We start from the raw sequence: 22,099 nt of genomic DNA, 5'->3' as shown, positions 1-22,099 counted from the left end.
CTCATCGGAGCTTTGGTAAACGATCAACCAATCTTCGCGGACCAAACACATTCACGTTCGTAACTTTTAACATGAATTCTCCGGCGGAAGGGGGTCTTCTTTTGCAGACACGTCAGATTGCTTCCCGTATCACCACAGCTCGACAGCCTTTCGAGTGGAATTCGAATTTTGCCTACCATGCGCATGGAAAAAGCCGATGGGAAACATAGTCCCCAACTGCACCCTCCGCTGGTGCACAGTCAATTAATCTTTCCGATCAAGTGTTTCTCATTTCCTGTACCTCGCTGCCTGAGGCTATATGCAGATGGGAGACGAGGTATTTTCTGGAATGCTCATCCGCCGATGGACAAAAACTCAATGTGTGGTTTCATACCGAAGGCTCCTTGATCAGCTGCGAAAAAACAAGGGCTAACGCGCGTGAGACCGAACCTTTCTTCATTGTTGAATGATATAAGTTATGACAAAGCCTGCGCTACTAAGAGCTCAAGAATGCCATGGTCTAATCGCCGATCGAGCAAGCCTCTTTTTCTCAAGGGTCGTAGACGGAGTCGTGTATCCTTCGGCGGCCGAGCCGACGCAAGGTTCAAAGCACATACCGAGGATCGCCTGCGCCAGCGAGGCCCCAGGGGAATTGCCAAGCCCAGATATAGCATTTCGTTTAATCATTGGCCTGAGAATTGAACGTATTGCTATATAGTATCTGACATGCGCTGCAGCCTTGGAGCATGGTTGTTGTCAAAGTAAAAGTACCAACCACGGTTACCCAGATCGTAATTACGAAGAACCTAATCTTGAGATTCTCCCCGGATCCTTAGCTGGCCCAGAAGACCTCGGTGCCGTGCCTGTTTGACTTACCGAGACCATCCCCATTTTAATGACCATCCGTTAGTCCTCGTCCAGATTCTATCTCCGACACTAGGACACAGCTCTTGGATCAGGGACGGTCTTCGGACGTTAGTAGTTCAAGAGGACTCCAAGTTCCTTGGTTGTACCCTTTCCAGAGATCAAGAGAAACCCAGGCTTTCCCCCAAAATTCTACAATTTGGTATGGCATATCAGTTGAGGTTCTCATAAGCGCGACAAAACTGCTCGTACACATGTGACCTGCATGAAGCAAAAGGGATATGCTTTTAGCATGCAACGTATTGGCTGAGCAAAAGAAAATTTGTTTTTGCTAAGAAGAAGAGTAGACCAACCGCAATACTCAAAGCAATCATTGCATAGATAATGATCAGGTGTACGCGGACGACAGTGATACGCAGAAGTGAAATCGCAATAGAAGTCCTGCCGGCAGTGCCCGTCAGAGCGTAGAATATCGGGCCAGCCCACCAGAACTAAAAGTGGATGAGTACGTTATGAATTCAAAATACGTCATATGAAAGAACGGGGAGCGTACGCGCAGCGAGTCTTTCAGGTCGTCCGGTATATCTGTAAAATAATTCATCTTCTTTCCCAGCCCCGTGGAGGCGCCGGCAATGCCGCAGGTAGCGAATGCAATGTTGAAGGCCATCGCAAGGACCATCATATAGTCATCCGCGCCAAAAGTTCGGATGAGATGTAGTCGGACGTAGCATCAAAGGCTGACTGTAAGCAAGGACAGCGCAAGAAAGATGGACGTTACGATCATAATCGCCTCACTCTTGTCATTCGCCATTGTTTGACGTGATGGGCGGCAATCTGTGTCGTGCCATGAGGCTAGAAGTGGTTCATGGCCTGCTACGCGACGTTTTAAGGAGAATCACAGAATACTAGGGTTCTCGCTAATCAATTAGTCAGGTAGGGAAGTCCGCTGGAGAAATTCGAGTAAGAACCAGGCTTCCCAGCTAGCCTCTAAACTATATATAAACTAAAATGTAACAGTATAAGATCACAACCTGTTACCTTTGTGAAGGCATGACAAAGACAAGGACCTAATCATCCTCTTTGACCACGGCTTAATATGAATAATCGTATTTTCTTAGTTCATGCTCTGCAGAAATGGGAAAGAGTCGTTAGTGATAATCTAATCCGCACAGCTTATTTAATAATATAAATACAGGCTTCTTGCTGGCGTGCTTTCAGTTCATCTATTATTGCTCTGTATACAAATTCTCCTTGGTCTCCTACTTCTTCTATCATCTTCAAACTCTCTCGTCCAGTAAAGAGTGGTGCATGGACTCAGAAGAGAACTTGTAAAAGGCGCCGCCCGCCATTAGAAGGAGGGTCAGGTAAATCTACTGTGTATGGTGTTTGTTGAATTAGAATTTTTTGTCGATTCGTCGGTCAAATAACCTAGTAGCTGGAGGTAGAGACGGCCTGTCGGGCCAATTATGTTATGCTACTTGTTGAAGCGCATATGATTTTGCGCTTAGGGCTTATGTCGGTATCGATACCTACCAAATAGGTAGTTGGTCACGAAAAGTGACCACAAAACAAGCTAGAAACATACTAACGAACAGGACCGCTGACGGATTAAATACTCGACGATGTCTGGGGCTCTTAGGTCCAGAACCTAGAAGACAATCTCCAAGGTATACTCCGTAAACCGTGACGACAGCGGATTCAATAGTTTGCCCTAGTGCAACGATCTTAGGGTGAGCGCAGTGGCGAGAAATTTAGTGCTTTCCATGGTATGTCAATCTATTCGAGTTGATGGTGGCCTGTCGGGACCCCGGATATCCTGCCTCCTATCGTGCGATGTAACCATATCTGTGATCTGTGTAGGGAACTAGTGTGGAGTGCTGTAATATATTCTGTATATGTCTGGTGTCAGTGCGTCGGGCCAAATTAGTGGAGTTCGCTGTCCACTCCATTTTTCCAGGGTCATAGCGTATCCGGCATAGGTTGGGGGGGTTTGGCGGACAATATCCAACAGACAAGGTTCACCTGTCAGCCCCGCATGCAACCGGCGCACTAATTGTGTACTCCCGCTGGTATTTCCACTATCAAACAGCTCTCTGTATGCACAAGTCCTGATTCGCAACTATAATGAGGGGTAGCATGCTCTGATATGATCGACTGGAGTGCGAAGCAGGGGTGCTCTTGGCAGGGTATCACTCAGCCAACCAAGGCAGTTTGGTATAGGTTAACATTGTAGCCAGGCCATGCTGCTTTTGTTGTTTCATGTCTAGCATCCCCTTCTTTCTCTGGGCAGTCAGTTGGATCATTTTACTGATGCACCCCGTGGAAGTTTAGCTCACAGCCACCGGTCACAGTCTATCACCATTCCGGTGCAGACAATCAATTCCTCCTCATTTTACTCTATCCTCCTTGTTTTCATTCCTGGTTCAATTTTCATATAGCAGTGTTAGTCGTGAAGACATTGCAGTGCCCAGATAGAAATCATGCCAGTAAGCTACCGCAAATTGGAAGATGAAGAGGATGGTTTTGCGGATAGTAGGCTCTCGCCGTCCGATACCTTGTTGTTTGAGGGGAACATGGGCTTTTCATAGCCTCGCCTTTCTCATCTACACCACGTTCTTTCTCTTAACAGTGCCTGAGTGTGCAAAGACATTCCCTACGGAGTTAGGTTAGTCGGCCTCATTTTCTAAATATCGTGGTTTTTGTTGGTGTACTCATGTGCCATACGGTTTCCGCTGAACCATGGATCCATTATGAAAATGTGGTTTTTCAAGCAAGCGGTTTACATTCCAAGAACATACGTGTTCATGAATACGAAGGCCCCCCATCTGAGGAGGTTAATTCCAACTGGAATGCTCTTTGGGATGGTAAGTCAGGATAATAATCATTCATCTCAACTGTGAGTTCGCGTGTATGGAATGAACTTCAGTCACTCATATCGGGGATTCAGTTGGGATTTATGCAGTCCCGGCTGAAGAGACGAAGAGACTAGGAATACAAAGCGTAGTTCCTTTGGCTCCCCGACACGATATAGTACGGACTGGGAAGTGCGGCATACTTGTCGAAATTTTGACCGGCTGTATGACTGGGCTCTGGAAGGCAACCAGACTGGATGGCACATTTGACAAGGCAAAGAACCATGTTCTCGAAGGGGTGGGGAGTCAAAGTGAAATGCAAAGGTGCCTGCGATATGCTTATAGAAAGTGTACTGTATTATTTGCATTGATCGTGTCCTGGAAGGCACAAGCCACTAGTGGTCAAGACCCTTGACTACTGTGTACGTGATGGCAGCAGGGTCCAGCTCAGCACAAAAGATGTGTGGTGGAATTTTAGTAGCCATGGCGCCACCGCATACTGAGCGATGTAACCACAACCCACTGATAACAGTAGCCTGTGTCTAGCTTTCTTTCTCTCTGTTGGCTGTTGGTATCTTTTATCATTAAAGCCTGATCTGCTCAAGCCAGTCCATTCCCCCAATGTTCACTGACTTCACTACCCCGTCCAATTCCTTCCTAAGATGTCGCAGAATGCATCCCTTTCTGGTGGGGATGCCCTTCCTGTTTGCCCTGCTACCGATAATACCTTCGGACCTGTGGTTCTAAGTTGTCGGAGAACGTTTGACTTCACTCTTCTCTTTGAGCAAGCCATTTTGTCAATTATTCCTTCTGCGCTACTACTGGTCTCAGCCCTACTCCGGATATACAAATTACGTAACCAAACTCCCAAAGCAGTTCTCGATCCGTACTGTCATATTAAAACGGTATGAAAATGCATTCCCTTCCTAATCAGTCCAAACACAAGTCCAAATCTAAATTCCTGAATCATTTAGATCATATCAGCGCTGAGTGCGTGTGCACAATTGACTGTACTGGGTCTATGGGTCGGAGATAAGTATGGACAGACAAGCGTTTCCATTGCGTCCTCGGTGATGGCCTTCTTGGCTTCTACGACAATCGTTCCTCTTTCCTATCTTGAGCATATGCGCTCCGTTCGACCATCCTCGGTACTGAACATCTATCTCCTTGGTTCGCTACTATTAGACGTTCCGCAGGCACGGACCTTGTTTCTGAGGGGGGATGACACCATTGCCTCGATATACTGCGCCATTATGGCTACCAAGGCTTGTCTACTGGTCCTAGAGGCACAGCGGAAGCAGCTGTTGATGGGCTCGAATCGCACTTTAACATCACCTGAAGCAATCAGTGGAGTCATCAGCCGTACAGTCTTCTGGTGGTTAAACAAGCTTCTTGTTTTAGGCTATCAGACTCTTTTCACGCTAACTGATCTTTACCCAATTGATGAAGACATCGATTCGGAAATTCTGGGCAAAAGACTAAAACACTACTGGCGCCGTGACAGTTTGTCGCCTTTATCATCGCCTGGTTGAATTGAATGATGCTGATATCGATTAGAGAATGGAAACAGATCGAACGCTTTGTTAAAAGCGCTTGTGCGTTGTTTTGCCCGGCAGCTTCTCGTCCCGGTGCCAGCAAGAGTTCTTCTTATCGGATTCAATTATGCCCAGCCATTCTTAGTGTCACGTATAATTAGTTATGTCAGTGTCAGTGGCAGTGGCAGTTCGAATGACCACAACACGAGATATGGATTAATCGGCGCCACGATTCTGACATATCTTGGAAGAGCAGTACTATACCCATGGAATTACACGTTCATGGGAAGCAGCTTACTCATTCAAGCAGGTATTTAATGCCTCTTACAAACACAAAGTCAACAGGTCTCTGACAATGCTCCGAGGAGCCATTGTGTATCTGGTCTATTACCAGATGTTGCACGTACCAGACCGTGGAGAGGAGTACTTAATGCCGGTCACTTTGATGAGCACTGACGTTGAGAGAATTCAGACAAGCTTCGAAGATCTTCATGAGTGTTGGGGACAACTGCTGGAGATTATCATAGGAGTATATATTCTCTCAACCTATCTCGGCTGGACATGTATAGCGCCACTGGTCATAGTTGCTGGTAGGTCGCGCCGCCTCTAATGATTGTACGATGTCTTCTCTAACCAAGATACAGCGTCAACTATAGGAAGTGCCAGAGTCGCCCGAAGGATTACCGGGAAACAGAAACTCTGGGCTGATTCCGTCCAGCGACGGGTGACTGCGGCTTCTTCGCTTTTGAATAATATGAAGAGCATACGCATGTGTGGTCTCACTGAGGATATGTTTCATCAAGTTCAGTCCCTCAGATTGACTGAGCTGAAGAAGCAACGGGGGCTCAGGTGGATGATCATAGTCACTAATGTCTTTGGTAAGATAACTACTTCACAGAGCTCTCATCACTGACAGTCTACAGCAAATTTACCACCCGTATTTGCTTCAGCTGCCACTTTAGCCATTTACATGATTCAAGCCAAGGTCAGAGGTGAAGACCTGCTCAACACCAGCCAAGCATTCTCATCATTAGCCACCTTGTCTCTCCTGATGTCTCCTGCAAACAAGTTCCTTTTCGCAGTGCCTTCAGTTTCTGCGTGTCTGGGATCGATTCAGCGCCTCCAGGACTTTCTATACGTCAGTTCAGACATGAGCGAAGAACGTCGATCCGTGAATCCCTGCCGCGATGACGAAATTACCAGCATTGAACTGCGTCCCAAAGGTCCTACCTCACTAAAATCATTGCAAGACACCTCTGGGGCACTTCATCCATCCTCCATGGTAGATGTTCGCGATGCATCGATACACTATCCAGGATCCATACAACCAGCATTGAACTCCCTGAACTTTCAGGTCGAGGACGGAATGTTGGCTTTGATTGCTGGTCCCGTCGGTAGTGGGAAGTCCACCTTGCTTAAAGCAATTCTTGGAGAATTACCGTGCAGTCAGGGACGGGTGATGACGGGCTCTACCCGTGTAGCCTATTGTTCGCAAGCTCCATGGTTGTTGAATGACAGCGTCGAACAAAATATCTGTGGCCCGACCGGGCACTCGACAATAGAAAGGGAGTGGTACTCTTCGGTAATCAAAGCTTGTGCCCTACAACGTGATATTGACGATCTTGCCGATGGTGATCGGACAATGATCGGAACACGTGGTCTTATACTCAGTGGTGGCCAAAGACAGCGTCTAGTAAGTGTAGGAGCTCCCATCATGGCCGAGTTTATCTATCTCTGACAAATTTACAAGGCGCTGGCCCGGGCGATCTACCATCGACCCAAGTTACTTCTGCTTGATGACGTCTTCAGTGCGCTGGATCGCGGCACGGAGGCCGAGATTATTCGAAATCTATTCGGGCGTGACGGTCTGGTACGCCGCCTCAAGATGACGGTTGTTCTGGTTACTCATGCAGGTAAAGAGTCGAGTCATATGTTCCAATGTATCAGCTCGCAAGCTCATATACCTCTCTATATAGCACACATTTTTTCTCTGGCGGATAAATTAATCATTCTCGACTCCAGAGGCCAGATACGAGAGCAGAGAATGCAGGGGCAGTTGAAAAATAACAACTTTGCATTTGAGGCAGTGCCGCCGGCGTCATCTGAGGCAACAGCGGCTAAGCCGGTGGTACAGACACACAATGTCTTACGTGACGAGCAAAGGCAGGATTTATCCCGGCAGACTGGAGATGTGAAGGTCTATAAGTACTACCTAGGATTCATAGGATGGCAGCTTCTCGCGCCTTTCGGTGCCAGTGTGATTTGCAACACTTTCACTGCACTCTTTCCTCGTGGGTTGCCCTGACATCTGTCCATTTATTCGACATGAGTTGTTAATGCCACTTATAAGAGATCATTCTGGGGTGGTGGACCGCTGATACTGGTGCTCACTTTTTGCTGTACATGGTGATTTATGCTACGCTACCGCTTGTCACGTTGTCAGCGATGGCGCTTGCTATATGGTAACAGGCTGCCTGAAGTGTAAGGTAGCATTAGCTGACGGCTATAGGTTAATGTTAATGAAGATCGCGCCCAAGACATCCGTGCAACTGCACGAAGTCCTGCTCATAATAGTGACAAGGTGAGCTGAACATTACTTGTGGAGAACAAGACTAACATGGCCAAGAGCATCGATGGGCTTTCTTGATAGAACAGATACTGGGAGCTTATTGAATAGGTACATCGAAGACCAAACTCACCGGATTGCGATATTGACAAGGAAGTAGATTCAGCCAAGATATGACACTTCTGGACTCCAAACTGCCCTCAGCCCTCATGCTGGCCGTATTCAGTAAGCTGTACGCTTCTGGTCTTCCCGGAGAGAGATACCTGACGTGATATAGACCTCTCGCGGTGCCTCGGCCAATTAGCCTTTGTTTCCGCCGGGGCAAGCTTCATGGCTCTTACCCTGCCTCTGCTGTTCATTGTGCTGCACGTGCTTCAGAAGTTCTACCTTAGAACATCGCGCCAGCTCCGTCTGCTAGATCTTGAGGCTAAAGACCCCTTGTACACCCTCTTCACCGAGACACAAGAGGGAGCATCATCGATCCGAGCGTTTGGTTGGCAGGACAAATTCCTCAGCATGCTTGTGCGGAAACTGGATGTTTCGCAAAGCCCCTTCTACCTGCTTCTGTGTGCCCAGAGATGGTTGCAGTTGGTTTTAGATCTCATTGTCGGTACACTGGCGGTGGCCGTGGTGGCCTTGGCGCTGAACCTACACAATACCACCAATGGTGTCATGATTGGCGTTGCCCTTAATAATATCATTAACCTTGGCGTCGACCTGAACCAGCTGATCATCGCTTGGACGGACATGGAAACGTCACTGGGGGCTATTGCCCGTCTAAAACAACTTCAAGCTACGACGCCAGCAGAGGAACAGCCAAGTAAAGCTATCAATCCTCCTCTCGACTGGCCTCAACATGGGGCGATCGAGTTCCACAATGTCACAGTTTCATATGAGTATGTATGCCATGGATCTGACGTCCGCCAGTCACTAACCGCTAGCAGTGGGAAAGCACCTGCACTGAACAGCATCAGTCTCTCGGTTGGCGCGGGTGAACGAGTCGCTCTGTGTGGCAGAACCGGAAGGTATGCAAGAGAAATGCCACCTGCTACGCTCGAAGCTTGTGTGATTGAGTCGGGCGCTGACGCATAACCACCCCCAGTGGCAAGAGTACTCTATTAGCCGCCTTTTTGCGACTTCCCGACGTTCAGTCCGGTACAATTACTGTCGATGGAGTTGACCTCCGAAGCATCGATAGTAGCTTGATCCGACAACGCATGACGGTAATCTCACAAGAGCAATTTCTAGTTGGAAGGACCCTGCGCCTTAGCATTGATCCTAGCAGTGCTGCCTCCGACGAGCAGTGCATATCAGCACTCCAGAACGTCAAGCTGTGGCCAATCTTCGAGAAAAAAGATGGGCTGACAACCGCGCTCGACGGAGTGACCATGTCTCATGGCCAGCGACAGCTACTGTGCCTATGCCGGGGGATGCTTAAAAAGACGACAATTCTACTCCTCGATGAAGCGACGAGTAATGTGGACCCCACAACGGATCAACTGATGCAGAAAGTGATCCGAGAGCGATTTGCCAACTGCACGATTATCACAGTCGCACATCGTCTGGACACTATTCTGGACAACGATCGTGTCTTTGTGCTTGAGGCGGGCTCAGTAATTGAGGAGGGCAACCCAAAAGAGCTTCTGCAGCGGGAGAGCGCGTTTAGAGCGCTACATGAAGGCCGGCGTCGCGCATAGGTCTTCTAGATACTCGCTCTGTAATGCTACGACTTGAGTCAAGCTGCTTGTGACTTGTCCGCCAGAGAACGTGCGAAGATATAATGCGACACGCGCAACGCACATTTCCCTTCTCAGGAAAATATGAACAATGAAATCGGCCTGAGCCTGAAAATTTCATGGTGTCTCCTGTGCCTTGTATGCAGCGCTGTACGTATACTGATCTATAGTATAGTTAATAGAGCTAAATAGATTAATTAATGAGAATATTCTTCCTAGAGTGGCATAACCTAACCGTTGTAACCTAGCCATAACGTACCGGTTAGGTATAACCGACCCCATTAACCTAACCTAACCTGGCCAAACGCCAGTTTACCTTAAACCAGACTATCAAGCTGTGGCAGCTCTCCTCAATCTCACACTGCAGTTCGTAGTCCAGAAAACGTCGGGGAAAGCAAGCAGATCCAAACAAAGGGGAGATTTTGGTGAGTTCCTGATGAGTAGTAAATGTGCATCCGTATTTCCGCTTACATACTCTGCGCTAACGTATTTCACAACCAGGCAAGCGAGAGTTCCAGCCCCATATTCCAATCTAAAACTCGACTCGCCCGAGTTACGTGCATCAATGCAGATACACAATCGATGACAAGATGGAATAAGGACATTTAACGTATTTCACTGGTGAGCGGGCCAGACCAACGAGCGGGCCACCTCTGTATCCCATACTAAACAGTCACTTTTTAAGATCCAATCTCTCAACCGCACCGTATCTAAAGTGATTCATATTTATATAATAAAATATCAAAGTAATGTTTAATATCAGTATTTAGATTTCAGAGGATATAAGTCTATATATCTTGAGGTAATATATATTACATTGTATTTTTTTAGTAATTTATTTTATAGTAATATCACAGAACTCAAGATAAGTTAATTTAAATCGTTTTTGATTGTTGTAAAGAGCTTTAAACTTGAGCAAGCACGAGCTCGTGGTTGAAAGGATTGCCCGGGAACTATGGAATGTCCGGGAATTATGTTAACCTTACACGCGCTTAGTCAGCGCTTGTAAATACTATTCCAGGCAACATCAAGATAGAGCTAGTAGAAGCTTGGGTAACGAACACACCCACTAACACACTGAAATTCTTTTCACGCTTACCAAAGTAATAGTAAGAGACCTGTAACTCCCCAAGAGGCTCGCTTATAACCGATGACTAAGCGTCTATAAGCTTTGAGATGCTCGCGCATTCCAAGTACGGCTTGCTCCTTGAACCTCTGTCCTCAAAGAGTATATCCATGGATGCACTTAGATCGACAAAAGGGGCATTACCCTCGATTGTGTCCAGATTAGTTCACCCGGTGAGGTCTCAGAGCGTATATAAATACTCGTCTCTTCCACATCTGAGTATCATATCAATTTGATTTCAACCCAACAAATATCTCACTCATTCAACGGCCCAAGGCAATATGACCATCATGTCTAAACTATCTCTACTTGTCTGGGCGCTTGCTGTAGTAGCCCAGGCTACGAGCTCACGCTGTAACCACAAGCAGAGCTCCCACCATACGGCCGCCTATGACTTCCATCCGAGTCAAGCAGGCATTCAAACCGCTCGACTGGTAAGAATTCTCCCCTCTAACCCATTGGGAAATATCACCACTAACACAGCCACTAGATTGACCCCCTGCCCTTGCCATATGACTTCAACACCTCCAACAGTGAAATGGTTGACTCCAGTAACTCCTGGTGGATATCATCCTATCTCACGGGAAGTGACAATCATCAGTACATGGTGCTGTCCCACGTCCTTGCCTCGGACAAATTGAAATTTTACCGTGGTGGCATCTACGACATCACCGAGCCTGCCTATACCCAGTTCTCCAAGATGACCACCCAAAACCTCACGGCCAATAGTCAAGACGGCAAGTTCGACATACGCACTGGCGATTTCTTCTTCGGCTCTGCTCTCGCCAACAGCACTATTACAAAGCTGCGTACCGTATCGAATAGGACGGATCTCCATTTCGATCTGACCTTCGAGTTGACAGCCCCCATCCTCTTCAACACCGGTCTTGGTGGCCTCTTCCAATTCGGTCCGGACCAGACGGGCGAGTGGTCCATGCCTGCCGGGAAGACCTCTGGCTGGCTTGTCTTCAACGGTAAGAAGGTCGCCGTTAATGAGAAGCGTTCACAGACTTGGTACGACCGTCAGTGGAACGTTGGGCCCGGACCAGCCAGCCTTTCTTGGACTTGGTTCCAACTGCACATCAAGGAGGAGAGTAGTGACGAGAACGAGCTTGTCTCAGTGTGGATGTACGACAGCGACGTCAAGGGCCATCGTCAGTGGGCTACTACCCAGTCCAAGGATGGTATCAGCGTCGTCCAGCCTGTCCGCACCGTTGAACCCTTCGGCGAGTCCTGGACATCCCCTCATTCCAATGTCACCTACCACCAGGCATGGACAATGGTTCTTCAGGACGAAACTACACTCACAATTACAACGACCTATAACGACCAGAAGTTGTGGGCCGCCGGTGGCTTTGCGACTTATGAAGGCTTTATTACTGTAAATGGAACCAACGCTAATGGCAACTGTGTGACCGGATTTGGACTTGTTGAGATTCAGGGTGTTTTCTAAGCGGCCAGAAGTCAGCACTTTCTATCGCCACGTAGTAAACAACGGAGTCTCCCTAGCTAAACTAAATAATGGTACTGTGGACACTTATATGTTTCGAAGGATGAGGGGTCTCAGTCATTTTAAATACAGTTTTGTATACTAGCATGTACTTTTATAGTCCAAAATACTGGCTTCATATTCCTTCACCTACGTCTAGTCCCGACTATACACTGGGGAAGGGTACGGACCCACCGGCCGCTGTTCGCAGTGGGAATTGGCCGGTGAGACTGTCGGGTCCCCACCTCAGAGAAGGGAAGAGAGTACAGGGAGAATATATATCCTCCCCCGAACTTACTCTATTCAGGGCTGATCGGAACTGGGAATATCTAGAAATTTTTCTAGTTTTTAAAATACTTTTTAAACTATATATAATCCAGTATAAAAAGTCTTCCGCTTCAGTAGATAATATTGGTGTTACTAGTAGAGGTTAAGACAGTCTTAATATATAGATACTGGCTGGGTAGAGTATTGTGTCTATCATCCCAGATACTCTTCTTTATATTTTTGTCTATTTTATATCGGTTATTCTGGATATATCGAATCTTAAAATCTATCTGGCCCGTGTAGATGCAAAATGCGCTGACAATAATCTGGTCTGGAAGTGGACTGTATCCCGGAAGAGTCACAACGGTAGAAGGTTCCATCAATAGAGTTTGGAGTAGTGCCTCGAACCATAACATCGCCAATTTTGCCTTCAGGGCGGATTGACATGTCATAACCGCCGAGGCCTTCGGTCAGCGACCATCTGGATGGAAGATTCTCAGCGCCTTTGATAGGAGGAAGGGCTGTCATTTTTATATAACCATGATGGGAAAGTAAAGTCAGATGTTATGATGGAGAATATCTACAGGAATAAACAAACTATAAGCCATGCGCAGATGGTGTCCCTTTATATATGTTGTGCTGGGAGCAATCACCAGTTCTAACCAGTGATTCCGAGGATTGTTCTATCCCCAATATAGAGAAGCTAACAAAGGGCGGTATCGGCATTGTGGAACCTAAAGACGCCGCAGTGTATGAAGCAAAAGTCGAGCTCCGTGCTTAGGATACTCCGTGTTAAACTTTGTCGACATTTTCTTTTTCCTCAGGCCGATGATGCACGTGCTATAGAATACCGGAAGAAGATTAGGTCCTCAGCTTTCAGATTGTGAGTATATCAATAACAGCAGAGGAATGACGACTGTGGAGTACTTGCTCCCAATATTCGCGTCGGGACAAAGCATCCGATCCGGTGATTATGCAGACCTTGAAATGTTCCCGATCAGTTATACTCAACTATTTGGACGCTATTTTGAAACATTATCTCCACCCCCACCAGCCTCCCCTCTCTCTGCCCCCAACGACTGTCCAACAGGATATTTGATGTCTCCACGTTCTGCTGTAGACCGCTGAGTCAGCGCAGTTTGGATCTCCGTCAAGCTTAATTCCTAATACCAATCAACGGCGGGTGTCACTTGCCTATGCTCACATGTGGTGGTCAAATCCACTTGGTGCCATTACGGCCGATCTCCTAACAACCCTAAGAACTGTCCGTCACCGGAGGATGCTTTAGACCTACTGAAATGCAGTACAGATATGAAGGCAAAAATAATTTGAAGTTCATTCCTGATATAGTGTCCTCGTAGAATCTCCAACCCTGCTTTATATATTTGAACCCATTTCTGGCACACATAGTCTTATGGTATGCCAGGTGGCTGAAAAGCATTAGAGTCTTGCGATGAACTCCACACCTGCAAGTAGCAACTCAGGTTGTTCGAGGGCCGCGAAATGGCCACCCTATTAATCACGTCAGGGTGTGGGTTTAGCCTTCTGGAAGGTAATACCTTATCATATTCAGCAAAAAAAACCAAGTTCTCCGCCAATTCCCTTGCCACGGACTCCTTTACGGTAGAAATCTCGTGGAGGAAGCATGAATATCCAAAGGGCTTTGTTTTTGGCACGGAGACCAAGGCACCCGGGTCGAGCAGATGACGATACGGCCAAACAGATCGAGGAAAAGACGAGATAAACCAGTACAGAGATACCATGCCAAGTATGATCTCAAGACTTACTGGCTCCCTGGGGTCCGACCAATCCAGGAATTTTTCGCCAATCCTGACACAGTGAGCCAATGCTTGTAAGGACACCATAGATGGCGAGATGAGAATGAACCAACCATGATAACAGTGCCAGTGGGCTGGCTGAGAGAGCTAAGCCAATGGTGGATGGTCGTGTCCGCCGTCCCGCCGTATCTTATCGTCAGCGGCACGTAGTTATATCTGTCAGAGTAAATAACAAGGTTTCACTGGGATATACTGTAAATAAATTGGAATATATTCATTTTCTCTTTTCCCACCTTCTCCAGGACAATCACTCTGTAGATATATTTTTTAATAAATACCGCTGTTACTATAGGTATAAGGAATCGACAGCGACCGTCGACAGACCAGGGTGGCTCTCGGCATCTTTTTGTCCGTGTAGAACTGTCCAATATAATCTGTTTACTGCTATATATATCTGGCTATATAGGTCTATGTTCAGATCATATCCCCTGAGATACTGTTTTCCCACTTCTCAATCTTAGTCTTTCTCCCTCCCGGAACTGTTTCCTATACTGTATATATATAACCCTGGAAGTATAGATCTCTTCTTATACAATTCCGTGTCCTGTATCTGGATCTGTATATTCTGCCAGTATACAGTCTACCTGCGGTGTCTGGAGGGCTATCTCTGCCGGCAATATAGTCAAGCTTACGCCGTAGACCCAAGTGGACTTTGCTACTACAGAGTTCTCTCCCGCATTATTTCAGTAGTATGATTTGCATAAGATCGGAATTCTTTTATTGCGTGCCTGAACTACGATGTTACACATGAAGGGGGGTTTGTGTATGACAATGGCTTTTTCGTTCGATTTATACGCATATCGGTCATTTAGTAGCTACATATTGTGTAGCTATATATGTACAAAAAGGCAATTGAGTGACCCAATGTCCGGTGTGCGGAACTGCATGTCGTTCAGAGAGCCCTTGTAGAGCTTCTTCAAAGCGGCCACATTCCATATACTGTTCATACCAGCGCAACTCAGAAGGTCCGAGATATTGTGAATATTGTTAATAACAAGACCAACAATTTCCGGGACCAAAAGTGGATTTCGCGCGTTCTGTTTAAATTGGACATCCATCCTGGGAAGACACACCGCCGGAGAATATATATTAACTGTTAGTATTTCGATATTACATCAATTATCAGTCGTCACTGTAGGAACTCGATAGTGTTGGTAGGAAGGCACAGGAATAGCACTTTTTTTTGGAATATGGGACAAACAGGCTGTCGTAAGATGCTACCACTGTAGGCTCCCTTTGGAGAATTATTCAAGAAGAAACATTTTATGTATGAACTATTGACGGGCGCAACGCTGAGCCATTGGACACCCAAGCCCCTTAACCACTAGCGCCTTCAGCGCAACGCTGGCTGCAAATGATATATCTCTATTGGATAACATCTGACGCCCCGCTTCAGCGCTTGAGCCTCAGATGGCCAACGAATTACTAGAAATATTGGGCGGGCAGCTCATACAGCACCAAAGAAGAGCCCGAGCAAGCTGAGCTCTCGAAATCTGACACCCAACTAGCATCCACATTAGAACGAACGGCCTGGGCCGAATTATAATTGCGATAAGGATGTCACGACCGCTGTTCCCGATGGAGAATATAGTTCGAGCTGTTGTGGCGGAACAGGTTAGGCTCACGTAATTCTACCTTTGAGGTAATAATTATGGTCAATGGCTACATATGGATCAAGACTGCATTCCCGGCAAAGCCCTGCAGCTGAAACAAAAGAATTGAGCTACCCAGGGGGCATGCTTTCACACGTTTCTCTAAACCACTCATCTGCCCAGGTATGTAGCAGCTGTACTGCTTCGTATACTGACAGCTGCACTAACCAATTTCTCCGAGGTTCTCCCGAGATTCATACGTTTGTCCATCAACTTTCCATGACCGAGGGGAACACACGTTGATCTGGCTGCGGGTAGATTGTTGTAGGTTCTTCAAAACTAACAATTTTTATTTTTTATATTTCCATACCTGTTCCTTCTGCGTTCACATGCCCTAAGGGAATGCCGAGAAGATGCCTCTATTCATGCCCTGAAGTTAGGATTACGTCTCCCTTCCTTATGCTACTACCCGAGGGAGTATGACTGAACTGTCGATCGCCTTGCTATACCAATCTAAAATGGAGTGACACACAGGGCTACAACCCCTATAACGAAGAGATCGGCATTTTGATAGCCGGGTCGAACATGGAATCCACCAAGCTTCGACCAACCACCGAAGATAAGATAATCGACTGCACCAGGAGAGACCCACATATGGGCATGACCGGCCCGTGCAAAATGGAAATTAAATCTACTGACGTTCGATTCTAGCCCGCTCGGCAGGTGTGTATAGTCGTTATTGGGTCCCTTCCCACGTAGTCAGCGGGGCTACACAATGTCGTCCTTCCAAGAGCCCCAGAGCTAGAATAGCTAGATGAATACGGGTTGGGACAGATTGGAGGTCGAGGCATTCCTGCAGGATCGCAGTACGTATATGAGTTTTCGATGGGCATATTTAAACCATGTTTGGAGGATAGTAATGCGGGATATCTTTACTCAGGAGTACCCTCTGGTGCAATATATGTCTTCTTACTAGAAAAAGTCTGAGATATATTAAGAAGATTCCATCATGGTACTTGCTGCTGAGGACATTCCATGATTTAGGACCCGTAGGCCGTTATAGTACCATGCCGTTATATTGTCGTAGTATAGTTTCCCACCTTGGCTGCGCTCGGGTTAAACTTTGCACTTCACCCGAATAATAGACCGTGACCCTCAAATTGGCGCCCTGGTCGATAAGCCTAAGCCGTGTTTGCATTTGCCCCTGAGCTAATGGATTTAACTAAAGTTTGATACCAAACGGTGTGGAGGCTGAGGAAACGAAGGGCTTCGCGATCGCTTGACGTTTTGAGAACCACGAGGCCAAAGCGCTCAGTGCATTGGTGGTTTTCTGTACGTTCTATCCTTTATCCTCGGTACATATAGTGAGGAGCTTGTCTCAATTTATCACTGTGTAAGATGCACAGATGCGGCTAGGTGGATAGACACGGTCCTATATACATGCCACATTTGAGACATCTGTGACTCTGCAGAGTTGAAGGAACTGACCATTTCGTCAGCCATGCAGCCTTTTGCCAGGGAAGTCGCTATTGAGTCATGGATCTTGTATGCTATCGGTAAGTGATAGGTAATCCGCAATTGCACTCGTCGCGTGAATTAACATCCAAATGGTTATAGGGATTTTGATAATCGGCTGTCGCCTGTTTGTTCCTATATCCATTGATAACCGCGGATAAAAGTACTTACTGGCTATAGAGCCTCCCGACGAATATTGCTCAAGTCATGGATGAAGCTGCAAATGGATGATGCACTCATGTGTTTGATTGCGGTATGTGCTTTAAGAACGACGGCAAGCCAAGGAATCGAGATTGACAGGTTCTGATTAGATCACTTTCACCGGGCTTATACTCTCAATGAATAGCATGGCCCAGGTTGCCAGTAATCCGATTGTTCATGAAGAAAATCCGACACCACACGCGGTGGCACTTATGGTGTGGGGTAACAAGATGATCTTTATAGTGGAGCAGTTCGCCTTGAGCACAATATGGCTGGTTAAGGGCTGCCTTCTCATTGTCTACAATCGTTTAACGTACGCCAGTATCCGGAGGTTCTGTATACTTGAAGGCTAATGCAGTCCAATTGTAGGCTTATGACAAAAGAGCATTCAGTGGTGAAGATAGTAACGCTGTATGTTGTGGTCTCTTTTCTTATCATTGAGATCCTCTTCTTGGGTGTTTGGTGCCAGCCGATCAGTGAATACTGTAAGTAACTCCTGGCTTCGAGGATCAAGAACATAACTATTAATGTGTGGCAGTTAATCCTTTCACTTATGAATGTATGATACACATCTGGTAGGAAAATTAAGGAACGAACTGATGAAGCCCTATAGACCAATGTGGATCCTACTTGAACCATTTGATCACGACGACTATTCTCAACATCTCTTCGGATTTGCTGATGCTGGGTATCCCATTACCACTCTTCATCCGATCACAGCTACCCCTCAAGAAGTAAGGCCCTGTTTGTGTGTGGATGTGTGTGACACCAACTATAACTATATTTTGGTTATAGGAAGATTGCCGTGTGTGCTGTATTCAGTCTTGGTGGGATCGTTGTCTGTTCAACTCAGTTCACTTCTGGTGGGGATAAATTGCTGATCAGGACCTAGATCCTTATGGCTACTTTGAATAAGTATTACAATTTTATTGAACTCGGTAGCCCTCGATTCTTGGTTAGTCCGCGCACTGATATACATTCCAATGGTTGTTAACCCAGAGGACAGAAATGGTATGCTGCGGAGGTTTCTACAGCGGTCTATGTTGCTAATATGCCGCTTCTATGGCCACTTCTTCGGCAGACCTTTAACTGCGTTCGCTCAATCATCCCATCGAACTTTGTATCAGGGCCATCTAACCATAGCGGACCGCCACGAGGACTGGCGTCATTGCCCTTGCATTCGCTATTTCATCCAAGGCATCGGACGGATTCGGTCAACTCTATACTTCACTGCTCACAGGAGGGCAGCGTGGACACATATGAATTGATAGTAACGCCGACGCGAGAACGGGGCTATCAAGCTGATACTATGGGGGACTGCAACTCAATCCATCGAGGAACAAAAGTCATCACAGTGCAGCGAACTGTGGAGGTCACTAGGGAGTAATAGGAATGGTGAGGATGATAAAGATGCGAATGTGACTACCACGATAACAGTGAATTTACAATGTCATCAAATCCAGTGGATCTATGCTTTATGTTTAGCAATATCTGCTCCCAACCCTCTGGATTATAGCTTAATTGTCTTCTGTTCTGAAGCGTTCTGGTCTTATGTGATATGCTATGCAACCTTTCATCGTGACCGCGCCATCGCGGGTCTACTCATGCAGTTCACACATTCCACCCTGCAATGATGAGCAAGTATGCAAGTTCAAGACATCGCATCCTCTAGAAGATGAGGTCTTCGCAGCTCTAGAGAACGGGCAATCACCATTACTGTAGTGGTGTCGTAAGATAACTTCGGCACCTTCGCAGGTAATCTAGCGGAACATATCCATAGAATCATACCAAGCTTCGACCTTTTCTCATTCAATTTTCCTTATTCACCTTCACGAAAAAAGTATCCTCGTTATCAATGAGGCTATTGCAAGCTTTGACTCTGACCTTCTGTCCATGACAAGGTCGTGGCCTCATCAATGTCCGTCTTATCTCAACTAGTCAATGGACTCAAGACTCAGTAAATCCCACATGATTATCCGCCATAATACCCCGGTAACTCTATTTGAATACTACAGTCTGGGGCTCACTGTATACTTCCTTCAACCGCCAAGGAAAAGAGGGCATTCTACGCTTGGATACCTTATGACTTGTATCAAAATCATCGTCTGTCGGACCATAGTATGAGCTCAAGGTTACGAGGGCCTTGTACGTGCCGACCATGAGCATATGCTCGCGGGGTTAATGGTTGTCCAATCGGTGAGAGAGGACTTGAAGAGAGCCATGGTTTCCCAAACGTCAACGAGTGTCAGGGCAACGTCAGGAAAGCTTCCGACCTGGTGGGTCATTGTTTCGCTCCAAGTGATCGCGTCAGTGAGTTTTACGGATGCTTGGATATTGGGATAGAGACGGACGAACATTGCACATAATACTTTTTAGTCTTGAAGTAATTCGGTACGCGGACAAGTCATCAGACTGCCCCTAGATCTTTCAGGACTGCGTCGGTATCAAAGACGTAACCGGAATGTGCTGAAGCGTCACCAATGTTGCTGTTCGGTTGCGCCAGCGGTTTTGTACTGTTTACAGAGGCGAGAAAAATAGTCAACTGGAAATAAAGAATGAAGCATTATGACTTGTGCGCTTAATTTGTTATCCGAGGCAGGTCACACAATCCATAATTCTAGCCAGGATGGCATGGACCACCGTCATGTTTGGCTAAGATTAGGCCTAGGAATGGTCCGGTCTCGGTCCCAACTTTAGGGACCGGGACCGGGACCGCCGGTCCTTGGTCTTTTTTTTATAGGTCTAGGACTGTACTATGGTCTCCCGGAACTACCTTGGCAGTCGCCCGCGGGGGACTATTTTTATATAATATTAGCAAAATCTTCTCTTTCTAATAGAATAAATATAGTAAAGCATAGATTAAGATAGAATAAAAATTATATATGTATTTAAAAAAAAGTTATAAACTTTTCTATATATATTAGATATTTAATTATAACTTTAAATAATTAATTCAGCTAATATATATTATAGAATTAGATCTATTTATCTTATTTAGAGAATTGCAGAACTAGATAAAACCGCAGTAATTTAATTATAGAAAAGTTAGGACTGTATATAATGATTGAGTTACTGAGATTTATAATAATTATTTCTTTTCTATTAATAATCTCTTGATATATATTTTGACTTACTATAGTTATAGTATAGTTTTTCTTTTATTTATTAATTATATTTCTGCTGAGAAATACTAGTATATTAATTCTATTTTTTATTTATATTAAGCTCTATTAGTTATAGACTATAAGAGTTTTAATATTCTTAATTTTATAGTTATATATACTATTTCTTATTTATACTATATTATCTGATATAATTATTTCTTAGTATATTATAGTTACTATAATCTTTCTTTTACTAATTAAAGTTATATAATTTATTATCAATCTTAACTATTTATTTAATTATATTATAAAGTATATCTAGTTTTTTTATTTAGATAAGCTTTTTCTGAATCTCTAGTTTTAATATTTCTTTAAATTTTATAATATAAATATTCTTATTCTAGTTCAGATAAATAATAATTTATATAAAATTAGATATTAATTTACTAATAGATTCTATATATTATAATTATTACAGATCTTATTTTATATTTCAAGTAGTATTAATATCTCTGAAAGTCTATTTAAAATATTTCTTAAATATTTTAAAAAATATAAAAATCTTTTTTATTTCTTTACTCTAGTTTTTCTCTGGCTTTTTATAATATTTTTTAATAAAAAATTTAAACTAATTAAATACTCTTTCTATAAAATAGATAGATATAAAGTAGACTTTATTACTATTAATTAATATTTGTTACACCCGGGGCTTCGTTGTCAAGTCTGAGACCAGTTAACAGATTATATATAGGGGATTACTAATCTGAAGTCATTCGTAACTTCTGTTATCGGGAAGTAATAGTTTTAGAAGAACAAAAGTAATAGAAAACTACTGTCAGTACTATATTAAAGTCGGATCAGAGTATAGTCAACACAAAATTATTATCAATACTAGACTTGAGTTCAAAGAGCCAGACCTATTAAATATATATACTTAATAATTTAGAGAGTATAAATAAATTAAGACTAGTCTTACTACTAAAAATAACTCTGTAATAATAATATAGATTAATTATAAAAAACTAAACTAAGTATATAAACAAGTATCTTTATATATCCTATAGCTGGCTACTCCTACTGTAACTCTTTTAAAGGTAAATAATAAAATATATTTAATTATAATATATAGTACTGTATATTCCCGGTATACTCTCTCTGGAATAAATTCCGGAGTAGATATTATATAACTTAAGCCGGTATTGACTCTTTTTTTATTATTATATTAGATACTTATTATAGTTATTCTTTAATAATCCTATAGTTGATTTCAGATTTTGTTATTCTATAATATTCTATTTTATATATCTATTTTTAATAAGATATACTAGACAAGAATCTATAATATTATTTTTTTTTCTTTTAAACTTTTGTTCTCGAAAGTATAAAACTATAGTTTTATTTAGATAAAAAATATTTATTTTTAACTTTTTTACTA

General features: G+C 44.5%; 4 protein-coding genes across 4 annotated transcripts; 3 read left to right on the top strand and 1 right to left on the bottom strand.

The window, feature by feature from the left end:
• Positions 1–1,130: 1,130 nt before the first annotated feature.
• BDV38DRAFT_289207 (uncharacterized protein) lies at positions 1,131–1,510 on the bottom strand (the record flags this gene model as incomplete). The annotated part of the gene is made up of 2 exons (XM_032061197.1): positions 1,131–1,334; positions 1,397–1,510. The coding sequence occupies 2 exons, from the start codon at positions 1,508–1,510 to the stop codon at positions 1,131–1,133; spliced, it is 318 nt and encodes a 105-aa protein (XP_031906956.1).
• Positions 1,511–4,357: 2,847 nt separating this feature from the next.
• On the top strand, positions 4,358–9,493 carry BDV38DRAFT_290970 (putative multidrug resistance protein; the record flags this gene model as incomplete). The annotated part of the gene is made up of 15 exons (XM_032061613.1): positions 4,358–4,600; positions 4,670–5,198; positions 5,253–5,485; positions 5,541–5,820; positions 5,875–6,108; positions 6,154–6,923; positions 6,981–7,143; positions 7,207–7,521; positions 7,581–7,692; positions 7,740–7,811; positions 7,857–7,907; positions 7,954–8,021; positions 8,074–8,692; positions 8,741–8,821; positions 8,899–9,493. The coding sequence occupies 15 exons, from the start codon at positions 4,358–4,360 to the stop codon at positions 9,491–9,493; spliced, it is 4,365 nt and encodes a 1,454-aa protein (XP_031906955.1).
• Positions 9,494–10,817: 1,324 nt separating this feature from the next.
• Positions 10,818–12,224, top strand: BDV38DRAFT_265938 (uncharacterized protein). The gene is made up of 2 exons (XM_032056407.1): positions 10,818–11,092; positions 11,149–12,224. The coding sequence occupies exons 1-2, from the start codon at positions 10,940–10,942 to the stop codon at positions 12,109–12,111; spliced, it is 1,116 nt and encodes a 371-aa protein (XP_031906954.1). The 5' UTR covers positions 10,818–10,939; the 3' UTR covers positions 12,112–12,224.
• A 5,121-nt stretch (positions 12,225–17,345) lies between these two features.
• On the top strand, positions 17,346–18,823 carry BDV38DRAFT_289204 (uncharacterized protein; the record flags this gene model as incomplete). Its single annotated transcript, XM_032061196.1, has 11 exons — positions 17,346–17,400; positions 17,462–17,486; positions 17,540–17,612; positions 17,671–17,873; positions 17,930–18,045; positions 18,099–18,119; positions 18,174–18,294; positions 18,356–18,398; positions 18,453–18,515; positions 18,567–18,653; positions 18,704–18,823. The coding sequence occupies 11 exons, from the start codon at positions 17,346–17,348 to the stop codon at positions 18,821–18,823; spliced, it is 927 nt and encodes a 308-aa protein (XP_031906953.1).
• Positions 18,824–22,099: the final 3,276 nt, after the last annotated feature.

This window comes from Aspergillus pseudotamarii (assembly GCF_009193445.1).
Source record: "Aspergillus pseudotamarii strain CBS 117625 unplaced genomic scaffold BDV38scaffold_138, whole genome shotgun sequence".
Classification (NCBI taxonomy): Eukaryota; Fungi; Ascomycota; class Eurotiomycetes; order Eurotiales; family Aspergillaceae; genus Aspergillus; species Aspergillus pseudotamarii.
Note: the sequence above shows the minus strand (reverse complement) of the source record. Positions and strands in the feature narration are given on the sequence as shown.